This window comes from Rhinolophus ferrumequinum, chromosome 5 (genome assembly GCF_004115265.2).
Source record: "Rhinolophus ferrumequinum isolate MPI-CBG mRhiFer1 chromosome 5, mRhiFer1_v1.p, whole genome shotgun sequence".
In the NCBI taxonomy this organism is placed as follows: domain Eukaryota; kingdom Metazoa; phylum Chordata; class Mammalia; order Chiroptera; family Rhinolophidae; genus Rhinolophus; species Rhinolophus ferrumequinum.
Window position 1 is genome coordinate 73449103 of NC_046288.1, and position 19597 is coordinate 73468699.

Genomic DNA, 19597 nt, shown 5'->3' on the forward strand with positions numbered 1-19597 from the left:
AGCAGTAGGCTTAAAAGGTCCCAGAGACTTGTCACCTCAGTGCTGTGATGACAGGTGGCACCAGTGGTCCAGGATCTTCTTCCAGGAAGGCCCTTAAAAATCTCAACTAAGTCAGGAACTAAAGGAACCCTTGAGGTACATGTTACCCTGGGTTTGTAATGAGCTTTGCTTTGCATTTCTGGTTGTTTCACCAGCTCTGTGCATCCTTAAGCCCATGTATAATTGTGAGGAGCGGGAGCTCACACTTACCCGGAAGAGACAGAGTTGCCATTGTTAGGTAAAGAGGAAGAAGAAAGGAAGAAGAGACGTTGGAAAGAGTTTCTGTTCACAGTCTGACTCTAGGTGCCCTGAGCGATGACCAGAGGCCACTGAGAACTACAGTGGGCAAGGTTAGGAGTAAGTGACACTCACCTTGGGTGTCTGGCAATGCTGTTGTGGGCCAGCCACTGGCTGGAATGTGGTCTGTGAAACGGGCTCAGTTCTGTTTCTGAGTGTTCCTGATGCTGTCAGCTTTCTCTGAGGTCTAACCGAACTCTTGTATGGGGTGAACTGGGAGTCTTCAGCTGAACCAGGCACCCGGAGGAGAGCACTGATTTATTTTGGTAACTAAAGTATGACGTACTAAGGAAGAAATTGTAGAAATAACGTATAGGGTTGTAGTTGAGTGATAACTTTGAATTTGAATATTGTGCTACACATATTTTTTTTGACATACACCTTTCGTCTTATATTTATCAAAACAAATGACCTTGGAACCAGCCTTCTTGAATTTGAACTCTGGCTCTGCCACTTACTACTCGGGTGGTCCTCACTTAACCTTTTTGGCTTCAGTTTCCTTCCAGTATTATCGTTTTCTGTAAAGCAGGTAAGTGCAGTGTGCCTAAATACTTGTTAGAGTGTTAGTATGTAAATAACTTTTTATTTTATTTTTAACAGGGACCTCCGAAATAATCTTATTAGTAGTATAGACCCAGGTGCCTTTTGGGGACTGTCGTCGCTAAAAAGATTGTAAGTGTTTGAATTGTTTGCTTGTGAATTTGAACTGTTTCTTTTATAACTAGCTGTTCACCTACTTTAAGCTTTAACACGATAAAAAATGAAAATGGGTTTTTAGTAAATTTTAGAAGTTCACCTGACCAGGTCGATGATAGAAAACAGAGTATTTAATATAAGAAGCTTAGAAGGTTGGTAATTGGTACAGTAATTTGATTTGTTTCATGGTAGATGGTTGTATCTGGCTTTGCAAGTTATGAATGCATTCAAACTCGTCCTGTTGTAAAAGCCATATCAACTGAGGCCCCATTCTGTGAATGATCTAAAGTCTTGTCATTTTCATGTATATTTTATCTAGGTAGTATTCCAAAACCTAAAGACCAGATTTTATTAATTCGGAAGCTAAAACTTCCCCTGCCCCTAACCCCCAGCCCTTGTGCTGTTTCCTAGTTGCTACGTAAGCTTGCTCGTAGTTAAGAAGTAACCCTACACTCAAGCTATGGGGAACGGTTCTGCCATCCCTTATTCCTTCTGAAGATATTTATTACATGCTGGCTGCTTGCCATGCTCTGACTTCTCCGGAAGAACTCACTGATTCTTAGAGACAAATAGATGATGAAAATACATCATGCCCATGTGCTATAACAGATAAAATAATAATAATAATCAGCCAGGGAAAGGAGGAACCACCTGCAAAGGGAATGGCCTGCCACAAGAGCAACCTACCTTTAGATTTGCCCTTGCTCCTTGTAGTGAAGAATAATAGAAGAGTGGGCATAGGTGTGCGAGAACATGTGTCCTAGAGCAATAGTTTAATTCTTTGGCCAGAGCATAAAGTAGAAAGGGGGAAAGGCTGGGAGGCACGGCTGGTCAGGGAGGGACTGAGGCTTTGGTAGGCTTTGAGGGCCTACTGCCATGTTAAAAAATTCCAAAGCTATTCTTTAGACGGGGGCACTAGCAGAACTTTTGAATTGTGGACTTGACATAATCAAATTGGTGTTTCAGAATATTTCTGATGACTATAAGGAGAAACAACTTAAGTGTAGAAAACCAGGGACAGAAGATGATGGGGAGAGGTACTAGCTCCATGCTTTCATTGTCTAACATCGTCTTTTCACCCATGTCTGTCTGTCTGTCTGTCTGTCCCTCTCTCCACCCCTTTCCTCACCCTTTCCCCTCTCTCTCTCTCCCTCTCTCCCTCCCCTTCTACACCCCTTCATTCTACCGTTCTAGCACGCTTTCTTATTATTTATTTAAGATTTTTTTTAAGAGTTCCAGGTACCTGGGTATTATTTATATCTTGTTTTCTATAGTATATATGTAATAAAACCAGCTGTACTTGGTCTTAGTTTAATCTGCCATGACTTACTTAGATGTTGGCACTGGCCTTCCATTCTAATACTTTTACTTTTGACATTTTATGTCTCTTATTCTGTCATTCAAAACTTGTTCATTGTTACAGTCAGATCCAGCTATAAGAATTGGCGATGCTGTTTTGGCAGCAATGTTTTTTTTTTTTAGATTACTTTGGCAAGTAAAATTATCTTTCGTCTAAAACTTACTCTCTCTACCTCTCCTCTGAGTTCCCCCTCTTGGGCGGTCTTAAGAATCAAAGTGATTGAGCGTAGTAGGAGTTAAAGGATTCTCTCTTAGTCTTTTCACATTACTTACAGTTTCAGTCAGACTCTGGAATAGGGGTTTCATTACCACAGTCCTCGTTGAGGATGCGCGTGGTGGTCCATCGTGTGTATCGGGCTTTGTGTGTACTCAGGGAAAGAGGCTCAGGTGTCTGGAGGAGATCAACTACTAATAAGTTTTCTTCTTCCCATCCACGCTGTTCCTCACTGTTTCCCAATGAAAGCTGTTTAATGAAGCAGGTCCGAAACACTAGCCCATCTGGGGTAGGTCAGCGGTCTTCACGGAAACCAGAGTTTTAAATGAGGACTATGAGTCGGCGGTGGGGAGGGGTGGTGGAGATGGGCGTTAGGGAGGCATCAGGGTTGCAGTGGACCCGGGTTTAGAGTTCGGTAAAAGGAATATCAACTAGGCTGAATGACATGAAGTGGGAAGACAGAGGTCAGCATCCGTTCCGTTGCACACAAATCCTTGAGTCCATTCTGTGCCCAACAGTGAGGAGCCAGGCTACAGAGACACAAAATAACTCGGGAACCCCTGGAGGGATTGCAACCTGGTGGTGTCACATGCACCAAACAAGAGCCTGGGTGTGGGCTTGAATCTACTTACAGAGAGATGGAGCAATAGCTAGAGATGAGCTGCTGAGGCTCCTGGAAGCAGTTAGGACTCAGGCAGACTGGCACCGGCAGGGGTTATGGAGTGCGGCCACGGAGAGGCAGCAGCTAAGTGAGCTGGACTTAAAACAGCAAGGCACTTTCTTTGTGCTTCTTACCAGGGGCAGACTGACGCCCTCTTTGGATGGAGCAGTTTGAACCTATGCCCGGGAACACAAGTCCCCAAGTAGGAAGCCGAGTGTAGGTGCTCGACCTGCCCTCAGAAACTCTGGGGCCGAGGTCAAACCGTCTTTGTTTAACCATCTCTCCCGGTGATTCTGAGGCTGAAGTGTGAGAACGTCTAGAATATTTTTCCTCCAATTTTTTTTTCCCCCCAAGGGGAGTGTTGTGATGTCACACAGCCAGACAAGATCACTTATTCTCCCTCTCTGTGATCCACACCACTGTATTCACAGCTTTTTTGTAAGGAACCTTTTTGTTTTAGGAAGATTAATGCTAACAGTATCCTCCATGTCAAGATGGAGGTTGAAGGAAACTGGATTGTTAATAAAAAGCCGTTTCATTAGGATGTTTTAAGGACACTGCAGAGTATCTTAGGTTCTCCATCTAGTTCTTTATCCTTCAGTAATTCTCAAGTACTGCCATGCAAAATAAATATATAAATTTCTTGTTCAGTAGCATTTAATTACTAATACTGTGCCAGGCATTTCCTTCGCATTTTTTCATTACATTACACATTAAGTAGTCTCTTGTGTTCCTGCCTAGGAAGGTAATTGCTACTTCTAATGTTCTTCCCACTAGAAAATATATTCTTAATTCCAAACAGCTGACTTGTAATTGAACTTACAGTATACAGCTTGCAAGCTGAGAGAGTCTTTATACGTAATTCAATGAAATATAAAGGTATACTGCAGTAGTAATGTTTGATAGTTGCTTATAGATACAGAAACTTTTTCTTATGGGGCCTTACATCACTCATTTCAATTGTGCATCTCACTTGACAGCCACACATAAATGTTTTTGTAAGTGTACCATGCCTTTGCCTCTATTTTATAGATATTTGAATGAGGAAGATTAAGTGGCTTTCTACAGAATAAACTACCAGAAGTAGGTAAAACCTAGACCCACTCAGTGTCTTTTTGCTTTAGCAACAAATTCCAGCTGATTCTCAATTCAAATGAACACCCATTATCAATACCTAAATACCATTTTAAATAGATATCACTATAATGAAATTGTTTCCCAAAGAATCAATGGTAATTACACCATTTAAAGCTCAGAATTGAGACAAGATAATGAATAGAGCCCAGAAATGCTTGTTTAAGCAACAATTCACAAGATGATACCTCATTTTCTTAAACAGTAAAACCCGAATTAAAAGGAGAATCAGCTGGAATTAAAAAAAAAAAAGTCCTGCACGATTAAATACTTAACTTTAATAGTCTGAGGAGCTGGAGAGTAGCAAGTGCCAATAAATAGTTGTATTGCTTAAAATTCTTTTATCAAAAATTGCCATAAGAAAGGGAAAGCAGAGCTGTGAAATTATGGAATACCAGGATTACCTAAACTACAGAATATCTAAGTGAAAAACTTAGTTAGGTACCTGATTGAAATGCTGGGTCCTTATAATTTCTCATCAGACTAATACATTTTCTTCCATTGCCAAGTGTACAATTTAGAATCCATCAGTTTTAGTTTAGAAGTGGGTGGTACAAATTGCTTCTCTAAAGAGTGTATTTCAGAGTAAACTCAAAGTGTGTAATTCTCCATTACAAAAAATAATATAGACATTGAAGAAAATGTGATAAAAATATTTTGAAAGTTTTCTCTAGAAAGCTTGTTCTAAATTCTAATTCTTTTATCGAGAGTCAAGTGATGAATAATTCCAAATCTAAGAACTTTGATAAATCTAAGATAAATCTAAGAGTTTGATAAATCTAAGAGTTTGATAAAAAGTAAGATTCATTGTTTTAGGGTTTTCTTGCAATATAGTTTATTAAGTTCACTGATAAAAAATGAGGAAAGCCATACCATCTTATTTGAAGGTTGCAGAAATTATGAGTTATCTCCCAATTAAATTGTAATCTCCTAATTAAAGAGGAAAGTTGTGTTCACTGTTTTTGGTGTGAAGAAAGCTAATGAAGAAAGAACAAAATATTTAGTAAACATTTCACTAGATAAACAGGAAAACGTTTCCTGGATTGAGAAGGAAAAATATTTAGAAAGTAACATTTGATGGGAACTGCAAGAAGTTAGGAGTGACTGGAAATAAGTAATTGGGCCATTGCCTAGATATTGTTAAAGTAATTGGATTTGGAGACTAAATGATAGCTCTGCAAAGTAAAAGCTAACTCAGTTGTGTTTTCATTACACTCAAAACTTCTGAATATTTAAAGAGTGAAGTTAGAAAGCACTAAGTTCCAAATGTTCTTGAGGAAGAAAAAGTTGCCGCATTTGTTTTGATAACGTGCCCTCTTACCCATTGTCTGTTAGATGGGGGCTGAGATGGGCTCTGCTCCCTCACTTCACGCAGCATAAGTAACTCTGCAGGTCGTCTAAGGAACTGTATCACAGACAGTAAGATAGATTGAGTCTCATTTGTACCAGTCCTGCTTTATCTTGAGTCATTTCACAGAAGTAAATGCTTGAGATACGAGGGCACTGTAATTAAACAGCATTTAGTCTGTGCGTGCCAGAAGTAAGTGAAAGTGAGGATTACTTCCTCCCTTGTTGCTGTCTGTTTCTCACTTGAGGTAGGTAAATATGTCAGATATGCTGAAAAGAAAGGTTTTGTATGATACCTGGGTTGCTGTTCTTGAATATTGAATGTATGGAAACTTCATTGACCAAGAGAACTAATTGAAGACACTTTCTTGCCCCTTCTCCTTAGGGATCTAACAAATAATCGAATAGGATGTCTGAACGCAGACATATTTCGAGGACTTACCAATCTGGTTAGACTGTAAGTACATCTTTCTTTCCTATTAAGATATAAGGAAACATTTGAACCAGTACCCACATATTTATGAATACCTATGATATGTTTGATATTAAAGTAGCAACTGTAGAGTAGCAAGTGAAATGTTAGGGGATAAAGAGCTTGGAATTAAATCATGGAGGTAGTTAAAATGCCATCAGAACATTATGTTTCTGCACACGTGGACCCACACAATGTATAATATGCCCCAGAGAACATGTACATATTGAGAACTATGGCTGAAAGCTTTGTTGGTCTGGGAAAGTTTTTTTGAAGAGGTAAAACTCAAACTGATAGTCCAGAAGATGGCAGAGATTTGGATCCTTAGAAAGGAAAAGAAGCCTTGCAAACGATGCTTAGAGGTGGAAGAGTGAAGTCAGTTTGTCAAGAAGGCCAGTGGTATTAGTAAAAAGAACATTTGAATCATGCCTCTGACCTTGTGACTCTGGATGGTTTTAACTTTTCTAGGCTTCTCTGTTTTTTATTGGTAAAGGATTCATAGTACCTCCGAGTTATTATGAAGAGTAATTAAAATTTGAATTAACTATACCTCTTATTTATGTGTATGTTAGGTTTATGTTTACTATATTATTATATATTTATATTTATGTATAATATAAATGTAGAACTTTGTATAAGCCATCACATACATTTTAATTTTATGTTTTAAATGGAGAGGCTCTGGCGGTAACGAGAATTCAGGCTGATTATCTATGATCGAGCTTTATATGGGAGTGTGAAAAACTGACAGAGGCTTAGAACTGATTCAACAATAGGAAGCCACTGACAGACGTTTATGTGGGAAAATGGCATATAATCAAATTTTAAGGAAGAGCAGTTTGGGACTAGGATGTAGGATGGAGTACAGGATTTGAGATAGAATTTCTACTATAAGGATTGTCTGTGCCTGTTTCTTTAGCTTCTTAGAATGTTTTTTCTATTTCACTCAAGTTAACTTTGAAAAAGTTAATCAGCCTTAAGTAGTGAGATTGTTTCATCTGTAATGTAAGGAAGAGGATTTCAAATCAATTGTTAGAGTAGAACAATTAACAAACTCTTAACAAACTTGTAGTATTTTCCAGGGTGCCCATTAATTTGGGGCTACAGCTATATGGCCTAATTTATATTTTTAAATACAAGATTGATTTCATGTACTCATAACTTGAAATTAAATTGATTGCATTTTTCTATTTTGTAACTGGATTGCAAACAATTTTATTTCAGTGCATTTATTATCTTTTTTTGAGAGTTTTAGTTTTGAGGGCTGTATAAGAGTTGCCAAAGTGAGGAATCTGTGAAGAAAAAATGTGTTATTATTTTTACATAGCTATGACTTAAGTAATGAAAAAGAGTCAGGAGTTTACTGTTGATTTTAGTTCCAGATGGCCAGGGGATTTGACTCATTAGCAAATGTTCTTTAGGCAAAATAGCAGAGTGGGACAGTGTTTATGCTAAGGCAGCTTACTAGTTTCTTAGGATTTTTTTTTTTTTTTTTTGATTCCTGCCTCACAAGCTAAAGTTTTTGGAAGTTCTAGAGCTTGGATCATCTCTTCCTGTTTTACCAATTATCTGACACCTGTTGTGAGAATTTACAAGGTCATGAAACAGGATGGACTATTATCCAAGTGAATCTCTAAACCATAAAAGTAGCACTACCAAACTTCCTCCCTTGCATGTTGGTTCAGATGACTTTGTAACCCATGTGACTCTTTTAAATGCAACAGTCTATGTATAGCACATACAGAAATATACCTTACTTATGTCCTTTAACTCCTGTCCCAAAACAACTTGGCATTTGAGGTAGCTTCTTAACACTCACGAATCGGGGTGGGCAAAATGGGTGATGGTGGTCAAAAGGTATAAAATTCCAGTTATTAGATAAATAAGTCCTGGGGATATAATTTACATCATGGTCACTATAGTTAACAATGCGATTTTGTATATTTGAAAGATGCAAAGTGAGTCGATCTTAAAAGTTCTCACACAAGAAAAAAAAATTTGTAATATTTGTAAAACATTGTGAAATATGTGTAGTGATAAATGTTAACTTATTGTGGTAATCATTTCACAATATATACATATATCAAATCTTTATGTTGTACATCTAAAGCAAATACAGTGTTACATGTTAATTATATCTTAATTAAAAAATTAAAAGAACTAATTGTTCAGCAGGGGGAGAAAAAGATAAACAAAACCACCACCACTACCACCCCTTCTAAAAAAAACACAACATTTCAGGAATGTATTGCAGTAGAGTTGTTTATACTAGCTTGGGTTGACATAGGTCTAGAGTTATGGACCAAGAAATTCCGGGTATGTGCTTTGTACAGGCAGTTGCAGTCAACAGATTTCTGGGCCCTCCGGCCACATGTTGGTTGTGAATGAAGGCTGGTAACAATTTATATTTTAGACTTGGAGAATATATTATTTTCTCAGTCTAACAGGTAGAAAGCAGATTCTGATGAGTAATGGGGCATGTAGTACATTTCTAAGATTATTGCCTCCCACCCAAAAGAGTAAATATACAAAAGGGAGTCTAGAGTGAACCAGTATTCTGGCTATTTCCTCTGCTACCTCTGCAGCTGAACTCCCTGGGTTACCCTGGAATGTGGGATCTTAGAGTGACTGGGCCTCTTGGCCCAGGCAGCTGGAATGGAGGCCCCAGGGCCTGGATGAGACCTTGGCAGACAGCCTGTAGTGTTCTCGCCCAGACTTCTCATCATTATGAAACAGGTGTTGGCTTTGGAGGTTTAGCTTAAAAATTAAAAGGAAACTTTGTTTAGACGTATCAGAGGCTCCAGTGGCCTTGGGTGTGTGTAGGGAGGGAGGTAAATGGATTAACTCTGTGTATTGACCTCTCTGCCTGTTGGAGAAGTTCAGGGAAGGACTATCCCAGAAAGGTGAAGCCAAAGCTGACAGGGTCCCACCCATCCCACTCTAACACTGGAATACCTGGCCGACCAAAGATCCAGGGAACAAGTAGTGGTCTTCTGACACGTCTCTGTCCTTCATGTAGGAAAGGTTATTTACAGAGAAATTGTCAGGAGATCAACAAACTGAAAGCTTTCCTTTTTTTCTTTTCAATGCATTTTGATCAGTTTAAAGCCTGTATTTTTTTCCACTAAGAATTATACCTTTAATAATCTGCAAGAAATAATTGGTGAATGATAGTTATACCGTGTTTTCCTGAAAATAAGACGTAGTCAGGCCATCAGCTCTGATGTGTCTTTTGGAGCAAACGTTAATATAAGACCTGGTATTATATTATATTGTATTATATTATATTATTATATTCCTGGTCTTATATTAACGTTTGCTCCAAAAGATGCATTAGAGCTGATGGTCCGGTTAGGTCTTATTTTCGGGGAAACACGGTAAGAACTTCTTTTATACAATTAAAAATTTACTGATGTCATTTAATAATATAACAATATGAAGATAGGAAGGGAAAGTTAAATCTCCCTTCCATCACTTGGGGCACATCACCCTGAGATCGCCTATACTAAGGATTTGGTGTATATACAGACGGTGCCAGAAAAATGTGTACACGTTTTAAAAAATGAAAAAAACTGTACTAAAATTGTAATACAGTAAATGACGCTAGCAGTCATTTGATTAAGGCCATCTTTTGAGCGAATGTCCTACTACACACATTGCTACCGTAATTCAATTCAACTTTGAAAAGTAGTAAATTGATATAACATCTCTTAAAATGTGTACATTTTTTGGCACCCCCAGTATTTTCAAATTTTCTATAACTCCTACAAATATATAGGTATACATATGGGGCTCTAAAAATTGACTATACTTGGCAATTTATGTACTTTTAAAAAATTACCAGCATATCATTAATATCTTTTCAAGAGTGTACATGTTGATTTAATTCATGCTTGTATTAATAGCTGCGGAACATTTCAGGTATACAGCATTATAATTTAGTCAGTTATTCCTCTGTTACAGGCGATTCTGTTAGATTGAATTTGTCCCTCCTTTAACAAACCTACCCTTGTAAACACCCCTGTGTATACACAGATGATGCACCATAGACATACTTAACTTAGAGGAATTCAAATGTAAGTGTTTAGCAAAAAGTAAGTAAATAGAGAAAAATTAAGCCGGAGAGTAAGCCACAGCATTGATAAGGGGGGCAGTGGAGTGGGCGTGGCTAGATCATTAACCTGCCACTCCATTCAGTGACATTCCTAGGACAGGGGAGCAGTGGCTCTGCTGTGCCCCTTGGCACTCTCAGTTCCCTTTTGCTTTTTTTTGTGCAAGCATCTCGGATCTGGAGTGTGATTCTAGGGTTTTAAATTATGTGTAAGTTTTTATGGCCCCTGAGCCGAAGCCAGTTACTTCATTTGGTGCTCTGCCAAAGAAACAGCAGTCTGTTCCAACCCTGGAGGAAAAATTGGTTTGTGTTGGGATTTCCTGGGAGGATGGTATGTCTCTCTCCAATGTGATTCCTTTTTCTGTGATTTCTAAGAGAAAATACCTAACAATACCTAATAACTAGAATCTGACGCTCCCTGGAAGATGCAATTGTTTTGTTTATCCTTAAATTCTGTATCTGTAGGATAGATTTATTTTTTTATTTCTAAATTACTGTTATAGACTCTTAAACATCTGAAAAAAAATCAGAGATAACTGATAACAGGAATTCCCATATACCCATCACCCAGTTTCAACACTTAGCAACTCTTAGCCAATCTTGTTTGCTTATACCTCCCATCTCTTGTCTTCCTGCCTACATTATTTTAAGTGAGTCCCAATGATCATATCATTTCACATTAGGATAGCTTCATAAAAACATAGTTGTTCACTTTAATTGCCATCTAAGTTACTTTCTTGAAATGTTACGGTGATATACACTCCCACTAGCGGTATCCTTTTCCAAATCCACATTGTGTATCTCCTCTGGTAGGCCGAAAAAGGAAAAAGGCATCTGTTTTATTGTTCTTTTAATTTGCAAATATTCCTTTTTATTTGTTTGCTTTTTAAGATCCTAGGCAATTCTTTGAGGACCAGAATTATTTTATTCTGCCTTTTTATATGAAAAGAATATGTAAAAACCTATATAAAAACCAGTCCACCAGTATTGTTCTTCTTCAAGTTCATTATACATTAATTTGTGACGGATTGGCATTTGTGTAATATTAAGTCTTACCATCCAGGAATTCGTTGCTGCAAGTGTCATGGGAATAGCTGATTTCTCCCCAGTCACTTCTCTTCCCTGTCCCCACAGGGGAATCCATCTACCCAACTGTCAACTTTCTCTCACACTTGAACCCAGACACCAGAGGCTCCCTAGCAGGTCTCAAGATTTCCTCCAGAACCCTAGGTCTAAATTGTGTCTATGCATACGTGATCTTGTGGTGGGTGGGTCCATGCTGCTGTTCTCCCAGAGATCTCAGTCCCATTTGAGTGTTAGAAGCCTCCTGCAGGGGGGTTCCACATCCTGAACAGTCCCCCCCCAGCACTGAGCACCTACTGTATATCTCGGCATGTCGCTAGTTGCCAGAGGTACCTCAGTAAGTAAGACACACATGTCCCTCCTCTGCCGGAGCTCGTAGTCAAAGCAGGGAAGAAATACTTCTCTCAAATCATTATGGGTGTAACAAACTACTCACATTGTAGCATAGGGTGTTCTGGATTTTAATCATACAAAACTCTGCAAGGGTTTAGGCAGGTATTTCTTAAAACCATCTGATACAAGGGGAAAACAGCAGAAAAGGCCCACACTGCATTATTTGATGTTTCATTTGAAATCCTGGACTCATTCCACTCTGCTGATGTTTTTCACTCAGTTACTATGGGCTGCTGTTGGTGGTCATTGGGATCATCCTTTTCCTTTTTTTTTTTTTTTTTTTAATTTTTGTTTTCTTAAATGATACTGAATGAAACCCGTGAAGAGTACTACTAGTTGCAGTGAGAGCACACATAAAGTTTAGTAAGATAACTTTCAGAAAAATCCTCATCTAGCAGGAATAATTCTAAAATAATTTTGTTTACTGCTTTATATAAGGTTCAGAATAATTTTCTCCTTCAGGCTTGAAGAAATAATTTAACTACTTGTTTCCTCTTTATAATATTTGAAACAACTTTTATAAATTCCTTAAAATAGTTTATGATTATAGGATACTTTAGGGAATGTGAATGATATATAATTGTTAATATTTTCAAAAGTGAAATTATTTCCATTTTGTTCCCCCAGAAATCTTTCAGGGAATTTGTTTTCTTCATTGTCTCAAGGAACTTTTGATTATCTTGCCTCCTTACGGTCTTTGTAAGTAAGAAATTTTTTCTCCTGTTTCAGTAAATACATCTTAGTTTTTGAAAATTAAAAACAGTTATTATGTGGTTTAAGAGACTTTGTGGGGAAAATCTTGTGATTTTGCAGAAATTAGAATCTCTTGAGAGCTTGCATTCACATTGAAAAGCATACCATAAAGCTTAATAGACTATGCTTCAGATGGGAACAACCATGTTCTCTTAGAGGACTGTCTAATCTACATTTCAAGTAAATAAATTGGTAATTCATTCTCTTTGACTTTGTGAAAACAAATTACAAAATATTTTGTTCTTTGACTAATTAAATTCATAAAGTGTAAAATATCCCTCCCTTTGGAGATTATGTACTTGAAGAATTTTTGTACTTTAGGCATTTAATTATATCCTGTAACCCCTTCCCCACACTGAATTCACCACTTACTACATTTCTAGGAATGTTTATGTAGGATGCCTGTCTTAGGAAGTCAATGTAAGATCATATTTATACAGTTCTCTGTAGCTTCAGAATTGGCTAATTTTCCCCACCAAAACTCAGTTTTGTTTACTGCGAGAATGTGTAGGAGTTACTTTTGAAAATAACTGTATTTCCAGATAAACCTTAATGTATTTCAAACTATGTTATACTCATTTCTAATAGAATTAGTTGAATGTAATGGTTTTCAAAGTTTTATTGTGTATAACTCATATATTGAGTCTTTTTCCAGTGAAAATTGTCTTCCCTACCAGAGTCCTCTGTTCTCTATGTGCTAACTCCTTTCCTGCCCTTCCTCCTCCTCCTTCCTCTCTTACTTTCCTTGTCCTTTTCTCCCTTCCACTTTTCCTCTCCTCTCATTTTCTAAACCTGTCATCCTATCCTTTATATCTCATTTAGCGGTTTTCATTGGGAGCAGCTACTAGCTATTAGGTTAGGCGTTCATCTAGTTCCTGACTACTATGGTGGACATAGCAATGTACTTCTAGAGTCCCTGGGTTGAATTCTATCTGGTCTTTCCTGTTGCAGCCACTGTCATTCTTATCCAGAAGGCTGCTTTTTAGTGAAATCATCTCTTTTTGGCGTATTTAGTAGGCTTAAGCCAGCCATTGCCATGAAGTTCAGGAACTAAAAAACACTGCAAAGAATGACCTGTCTTGTGAGACACCCTTGATGGCAGGAATATGCAAAATATTTTTATCGAAATATTGGGGAAAATTGCCAGTGTTTTTGCCTGGTAGCTCTAGAAACTGACCAGAAGGTGGTGCTTAGGAATTAGAAGTCAGCCTGTTCATCCTTCGGTTATTGTTCTTTTAGGTTACTTTCTCTTTGCTATGTCTCATTCCAGCTCCTCACCCCACTCCACCCCACCCCCCCTTTTTTTTGGCCAAAACTAATGAGGTGAAGTTGTGCCAACGCAGTCTGTTAGAAGCAGTCAGTCTGTTAGAAGCAAACATGGTTATATTTCCTCTTTGCACCTTGTTGATGAATTTGTATTGAGCACTTTGCATTCCATTTTAGGTGTATTTACGTTTCGTTCCCCCTGTTACATAATGTCGTCCCAATTGGCGGGGAACAGTATCCACAGTTATTTTTACCAGCTGGACTTAGGGGAACCTGTGACACACAAATAGTGCTTCGTAAAGCAAGTATTCACAAAATGATTGTGCTTATACTCCAGCTGTGTATGTCCTCTCATTGTTTCTTATAGCCAAGTGCCAAATTATAAAACTTCTTGCCACATGTGAAGATGATTCTCTATTTGTTTTTGTATCAAGTATGAAGTATTCTTACATTTGTATTTCGGATTGGTTGAGTCTGTGTCCCCTTCAGTTTGTAAAAATTGTAGTATCACTTGGCATGTAGCAGAAAGTATCTGAAATGTCCCCACTCTTGAGGAACTTACACTCTAGTTAGGCAGACAGAATATAACCTTGTGAGACACTCCTATATTGCCTTATGTTGCCAAAATTAACCAGAGGGTTTGTAGGCATTTAGGCCAGGAACATGGCCACAATGGCTGGAAAAACTGGGGATGGTGTCAGGATCTGGTACTGGTGCCCTATGCTTTAAAAGGAATGGGTACAAGTTTGACAGACAAAAAGGGTGGGGCTTTGGGATTCCAGAACCCTGGGATTAAGGAGGTTGTTGAGTAGATGAGGGGGAAAGAATAGATTTTATTCACATGCCAACTTCAGTGGAAAGCAGCATCAGTCCCAGGATTACTCCGAGGAGCCGTAACCGTCGGTCTGTGGTAGAGCATGGTAGACGTGAGAACCAGCATCTTCACCATCCAGAACATGAGCCCATATAAAGCAAAAGTACCATTTCATTTTTTTCACCATAATGTCTCATTTCTATTTTGTATGCGACAGAGAGTTTCAGACTGAGTATCTTTTGTGTGATTGTAACATATTATGGATGCATCGCTGGGTAAAGGAGAGGAATATCACTGTACGGGACACGCGGTGTGTTTACCCGAAATCTCTGCAGGCCCAGCCGGTCACAGGGGTGAAGCAGGAGTTGTTGACATGCGGTAAGAGAGAAAGAACAACTGAGAGAGCACTGACCGAATTTTACCCGCCGCCACGTTTTTCTTGACAAATTGTAAAATTCTGTGTACACTTTGATGGTACCAATTGCAACCGTTAATCTTCATGGATTTGATATTATTTGGTTTCCGCCCACAGTTAAGTCAGCTGGATGAAGAAACATTGTTAACGATTGGTATTTAAGATTCTTAGGTTCTGAATAGCTTAATGGAAACCAATTGCAAAGAATAGCACAGATTTTCAGATTTTATAGCAGCTGGCAAATCAGGAATTTGTTGCTAGTAATAAAATCACAGGCTGCAATCCTGTTCGTTGGTGGGAGTGTGAGTTGATACAGCCTTTTTGTAGCATAGTTTGGCAATATTTGTCAGTGTTCTTAGAATATTGATACAATTTGATCCAGTAATTTTACACGTAGGGGTTTATTTCCAGGAGATGATCATCTATGTACGTAAATCTTCAGACTTTATATATAAGCATATCCAAAATTCTCAAAACTAGGAGATTGGTTTAATTACCTGTGACACATCCATTCATAGTATACAGCTATTGAAAAATCATGATTTTTAAAAAACATCTGAAGACTCAAGGAAAATAACACATGTATCATGTATTAAATGAAGAAAGGAAAAAAGAAACCCACATAAACCAAAGTCCTTAAAATGACAGGAGATTCCAGTTTAGTATTCCTGTTTGGAAACAAACAATCCCATCGTTTTTTTTTCCTTTCCTCTTTATTGTCATTTTTATTGTTACACTAGTGAAATATGCCCATTGGATAAAAATTAAGATTCATGAAAAGAAATAATGTATATGTTCATCAAATCATCATGAGACACACTGAATATTTTGCAACTTAATTTGTTAATTACACTTTAGTTAAAGCTGAAAAAAAAACTAAAAGAAGCAAAAAAAACAAAGCTCATGCTACATTCTTATCACTCAAAGGTAGCTAATGTTAAAGATACCTTGGTGTATTATCTTCTGCACCTTTTTTCCTGTGTCTTGACTAAAGTATCATATTCTCATGCTATTTCATGCCCTTCTAACTTGAAGTAATGTAAACTTCATGTCCCATCATATAAAATAGATGTGTACCAATCTATTGTATAGCTACAGTCATAACTTCACAACTTCCTTATTACTGTGTATTTATTTAGGTTAATAATTTCTCACTCCATAAACAATGCAAGGATTAATTTCCCTCTATACATCTTTGCATATGTGCTGGCATTCTTTACGATACTCTACTACTGAAAGTAGAATTACTGTGTTGGACAATGGACTAAATATTTCAAGCCTTTAATGTGCCCATGATTTGTGTGTACATTTTTGCATATATAGAGGGTGCCAAAAAATGTATACACATTTTAAGAAAGGAAAACCTATTAAAATTGTAATAATATATACCGAAAACAACAGATAAATACAAGTCACGTTTGACTTCTGCAATTAGAAGAGATGCTCAGAGTGGTTACCATTGATGTCCAGACACTTCTGATTACGGCGAACTACTGCTTGAGCAACGTTGACCAAAGTGCCCGCTTGTATACATTTTTTTGGCACCCCCGGAATAGTTAAAATTTCTCTTTTATTTTTTGTGACTGGAAGGAAATACATCACCTTTTATAAGAGATTGTAACATATGGGATCTTAAAAGATTTTTTTTCCTTTTCCTGAAATGTTCTCAATTTTGTGCTATGAGTATGCATTACTTTATAACTAGAAAAACCAGTGAAAAACTAGAGAAACCAGTGGTTTAATTAAAGGTAATACAGTCTCCAAAATGTATTTCTAAATTGTGTATATATATCAACATGTACCTATCACCAGTTCCATTTTCCAAAATTAAGTATCATTTTATGATTTGTTCTTTTAGTATTGCTTCTGTGATCATGTGTTAGTCTTGTGATACCACCAGAAAGGAGCAACTCTAAATGTCAGAACTGATTATGAAATGGTTTCATTTTAATTTTGCTAATTTTGTTTTCATCTGGGGCCCACTTATCTCAGTATCAGCCTTGTTGGTGCTAGCATTTAAATGCTGGTTACTGAGGAATATTTTTTTTCCATTTTCAGAGTTTTAATTAGAATTTCTATAACTTTTAATTCTGGAGTGTGAATTCTGTGTGTCTCTGTTTTACTGTCTCTAGATCCTCCCCTTGAATTACCATCTTTCTACATGACTCCATCTCATCGTCAAGTTGTGTTTGAAGGAGACAGCCTTCCCTTCCAGTGCATGGCTTCATATATTGATCAGGACATGCAAGTGTTATGGTATCAAGATGGGCGAATAGTTGAAACTGATGAATCCCAAGGTATCTTTGTTGAAAAGAACATGATTCACAACTGCTCGTTGATTGCAAGGTAAACTTTTTAAAGTGAGGAATGGTCTCTGTGGATTTTATTTATCTTTTGCGAATTGTAATGTTTAGTTGGAATTCGAATAAATATTTTATCTTTTTGCACTTAAAAGTGCAAACATTTGGCTTTCCTTTTCCTGATTGTTATTCATCTTGTTAAAATTAAAAAGCTATTTTTTTCCATCCAGTTTTTTGGGGGGGAGAAAGCATATCCTATGGGAAAGACTGTTAAAAAGTTGGAGACCTTTTGTTTAAAGTTTTAGGGAGAAAAATGTAAACTTTTAGTGCCAAACTTAATTTCTAAATATTTCTTGCTGCTAAGCTCAGGTTTTTACTTTTAGGAATTACCTAATTTTCACTGTTTTATGATTAATGCTACATTTTAAGATACTTACTTTCTCTACCCCACTAGTATAAAAGAATATGACACCTGTCCTGTTAACCCTGGTGTCAGCACTAAAATAGTTAATGCAAATCAATTTTTTAAAGTGCAAAAAATAGAGTAAAACATATATATATATGATATTATCACTCAATGTATATTTTATTCTGGTAAAATCTTAATTTGTAAGCATTGGATTTTCTCCTCTCTTTCTCTGTGTCTCTGTCTCTCTTTGTGTGTGTGTGTGTGTGTATCTGTGTGTCTGTGTGTGTCTTTCTGTGTCTCTTTCTTTCCTTCCTACCAGTTTCTTAAAGACAGAACTTGGCTTGAATTTTTAAGAGTAGATATGTAGTTTCCAGACACTGCTGGGGCACTGTAGGCTAGTATCAATACTATTTTCATATTTCAGAATTAAAGTATCACAGCAGACTTCACAGCATTGACATGAAAAAATTATTAAGAAACTAAAGAGTCTCATAATTAATAATTGTTTCTGGGAATTATGGGGTAGAATATTCTATTTTATAATTTCTGTTTCTCTATTGAGATATCCTATCTTTTTTTCTTCTGAAGCATGTTTTCATTTATGTCTTCTAAAATATTTATAGTAGATGCATTTAAATCCTTGTCCACTGAGTCTAACATCTGAATCATCTTGGGATCATTACCACTGACTACTTTTCATTTGAATATAGCTAGTATTTTTCTATTTAAAGAAAATTATTTGTATTATTTGTATTTCTAATAATATCCGATTCTATTCTGGACATTGTGAATGATTCACTATAGAGGACAGGCTGGCAAAGTGCAGGCTATGGGTCAAGCCTGGCCTGCTGGCCTGTGATCTAAGAACATTTTTTCCAATTTTAAATTGTTACATTTCAAATGGTTATATAGGTACCTACATAGTATTCCTGGTGTGGCTTCTTGGCCAGCAAAGCCTGAGATATTTACTATCTGGCCTTTGAAGAAAAAGTTTGACCCCTGACTCTGGATTTTGTTTTGTTCACCTGAAGAGAGCTGACTTTTGTTTCCTCGCGCACTTAGTTTGGCTAAATTCAAGTTCCTAGCTCTGCCTTTTCTGTGGTAGGTAGCAGCTGGAATCTGCTTGGTGTCTGCCCTATCTGTGCGTAAGTCCAGGGTCAGTTAGAGATCTCGGTAGATTCTGTATGTGCAGAAGTTTGGGCTTACAGCCAGCCTCCTTTCTACCTCTGTCCTCTGAGTTTTCAAGCCCCGAGATTGTGAATTTCTCTTTGAGTAGGACCTGTCCTGGGGCAAAAGTCGTTACAAACAATTTTCTGATTACTCCCCAGTGCCAATTCCTTATTCTTAGTGTCGGTTCCTCTCTGTTTTGTGTCTGGTTTCCGCATGCTTTGGATCACTCTCCGTGTGTTCATATGGCTGTCATTTTGTAGTTTGTCCAGAGCGTATAATTGTTAACTGCAGTGATGGTGGTGTGATAGGAGCTACTCTGCTATCACTAGAAGCCTTCTTCCTTTATTAGATCCTCTAAGATTGTCAGACAGTATATTAGGTCCCGTGAGAAGACTGCAATTGTTACATTATTTTAATAATAATATAAGTTATTTAATTATCACTGTGGTGATAATTTCATAAGTGTGTATATGTGTTAAAACTCATCAAGTTGTGAATTTTAAGCAGTTATTGTATGAATAGACAATAGCTGACATATACAACAATAAAGCTTTAAAGTACATAGCCCCTTTTCTGAATAAGAATTTTGATTAATTAGGAACCCTTAAATTTTATGACTAAAGTAACTGAAGTTGACTTTATAAATTTATTTCTGCAAGTCATA

At 37.3% G+C, this 19597-nt stretch overlaps 1 protein-coding gene across 2 annotated transcripts in view; it reads left to right on the top strand.

Annotated features, from left to right (window-relative positions):
• ADGRA3 (adhesion G protein-coupled receptor A3) overlaps positions 1 to 19597 on the top strand; it is a 114374-nt gene that overhangs the window by 40998 nt on the left and 53779 nt on the right. Inside the window, exons 3-7 of one of the 2 annotated variants that reach the window (XM_033106605.1) lie at positions 937 to 1008; positions 6133 to 6204; positions 12434 to 12505; positions 14857 to 15017; positions 17187 to 17400. In XM_033106605.1, coding sequence (XP_032962496.1) covers positions 937 to 1008; positions 6133 to 6204; positions 12434 to 12505; positions 14857 to 15017; positions 17187 to 17400 — 591 coding nt within the window. The remainder of the gene's footprint in view (positions 1 to 936; positions 1009 to 6132; positions 6205 to 12433; positions 12506 to 14856; positions 15018 to 17186; positions 17401 to 19597) is intronic. The other variant, XM_033106606.1, reaches the window with a different exon arrangement.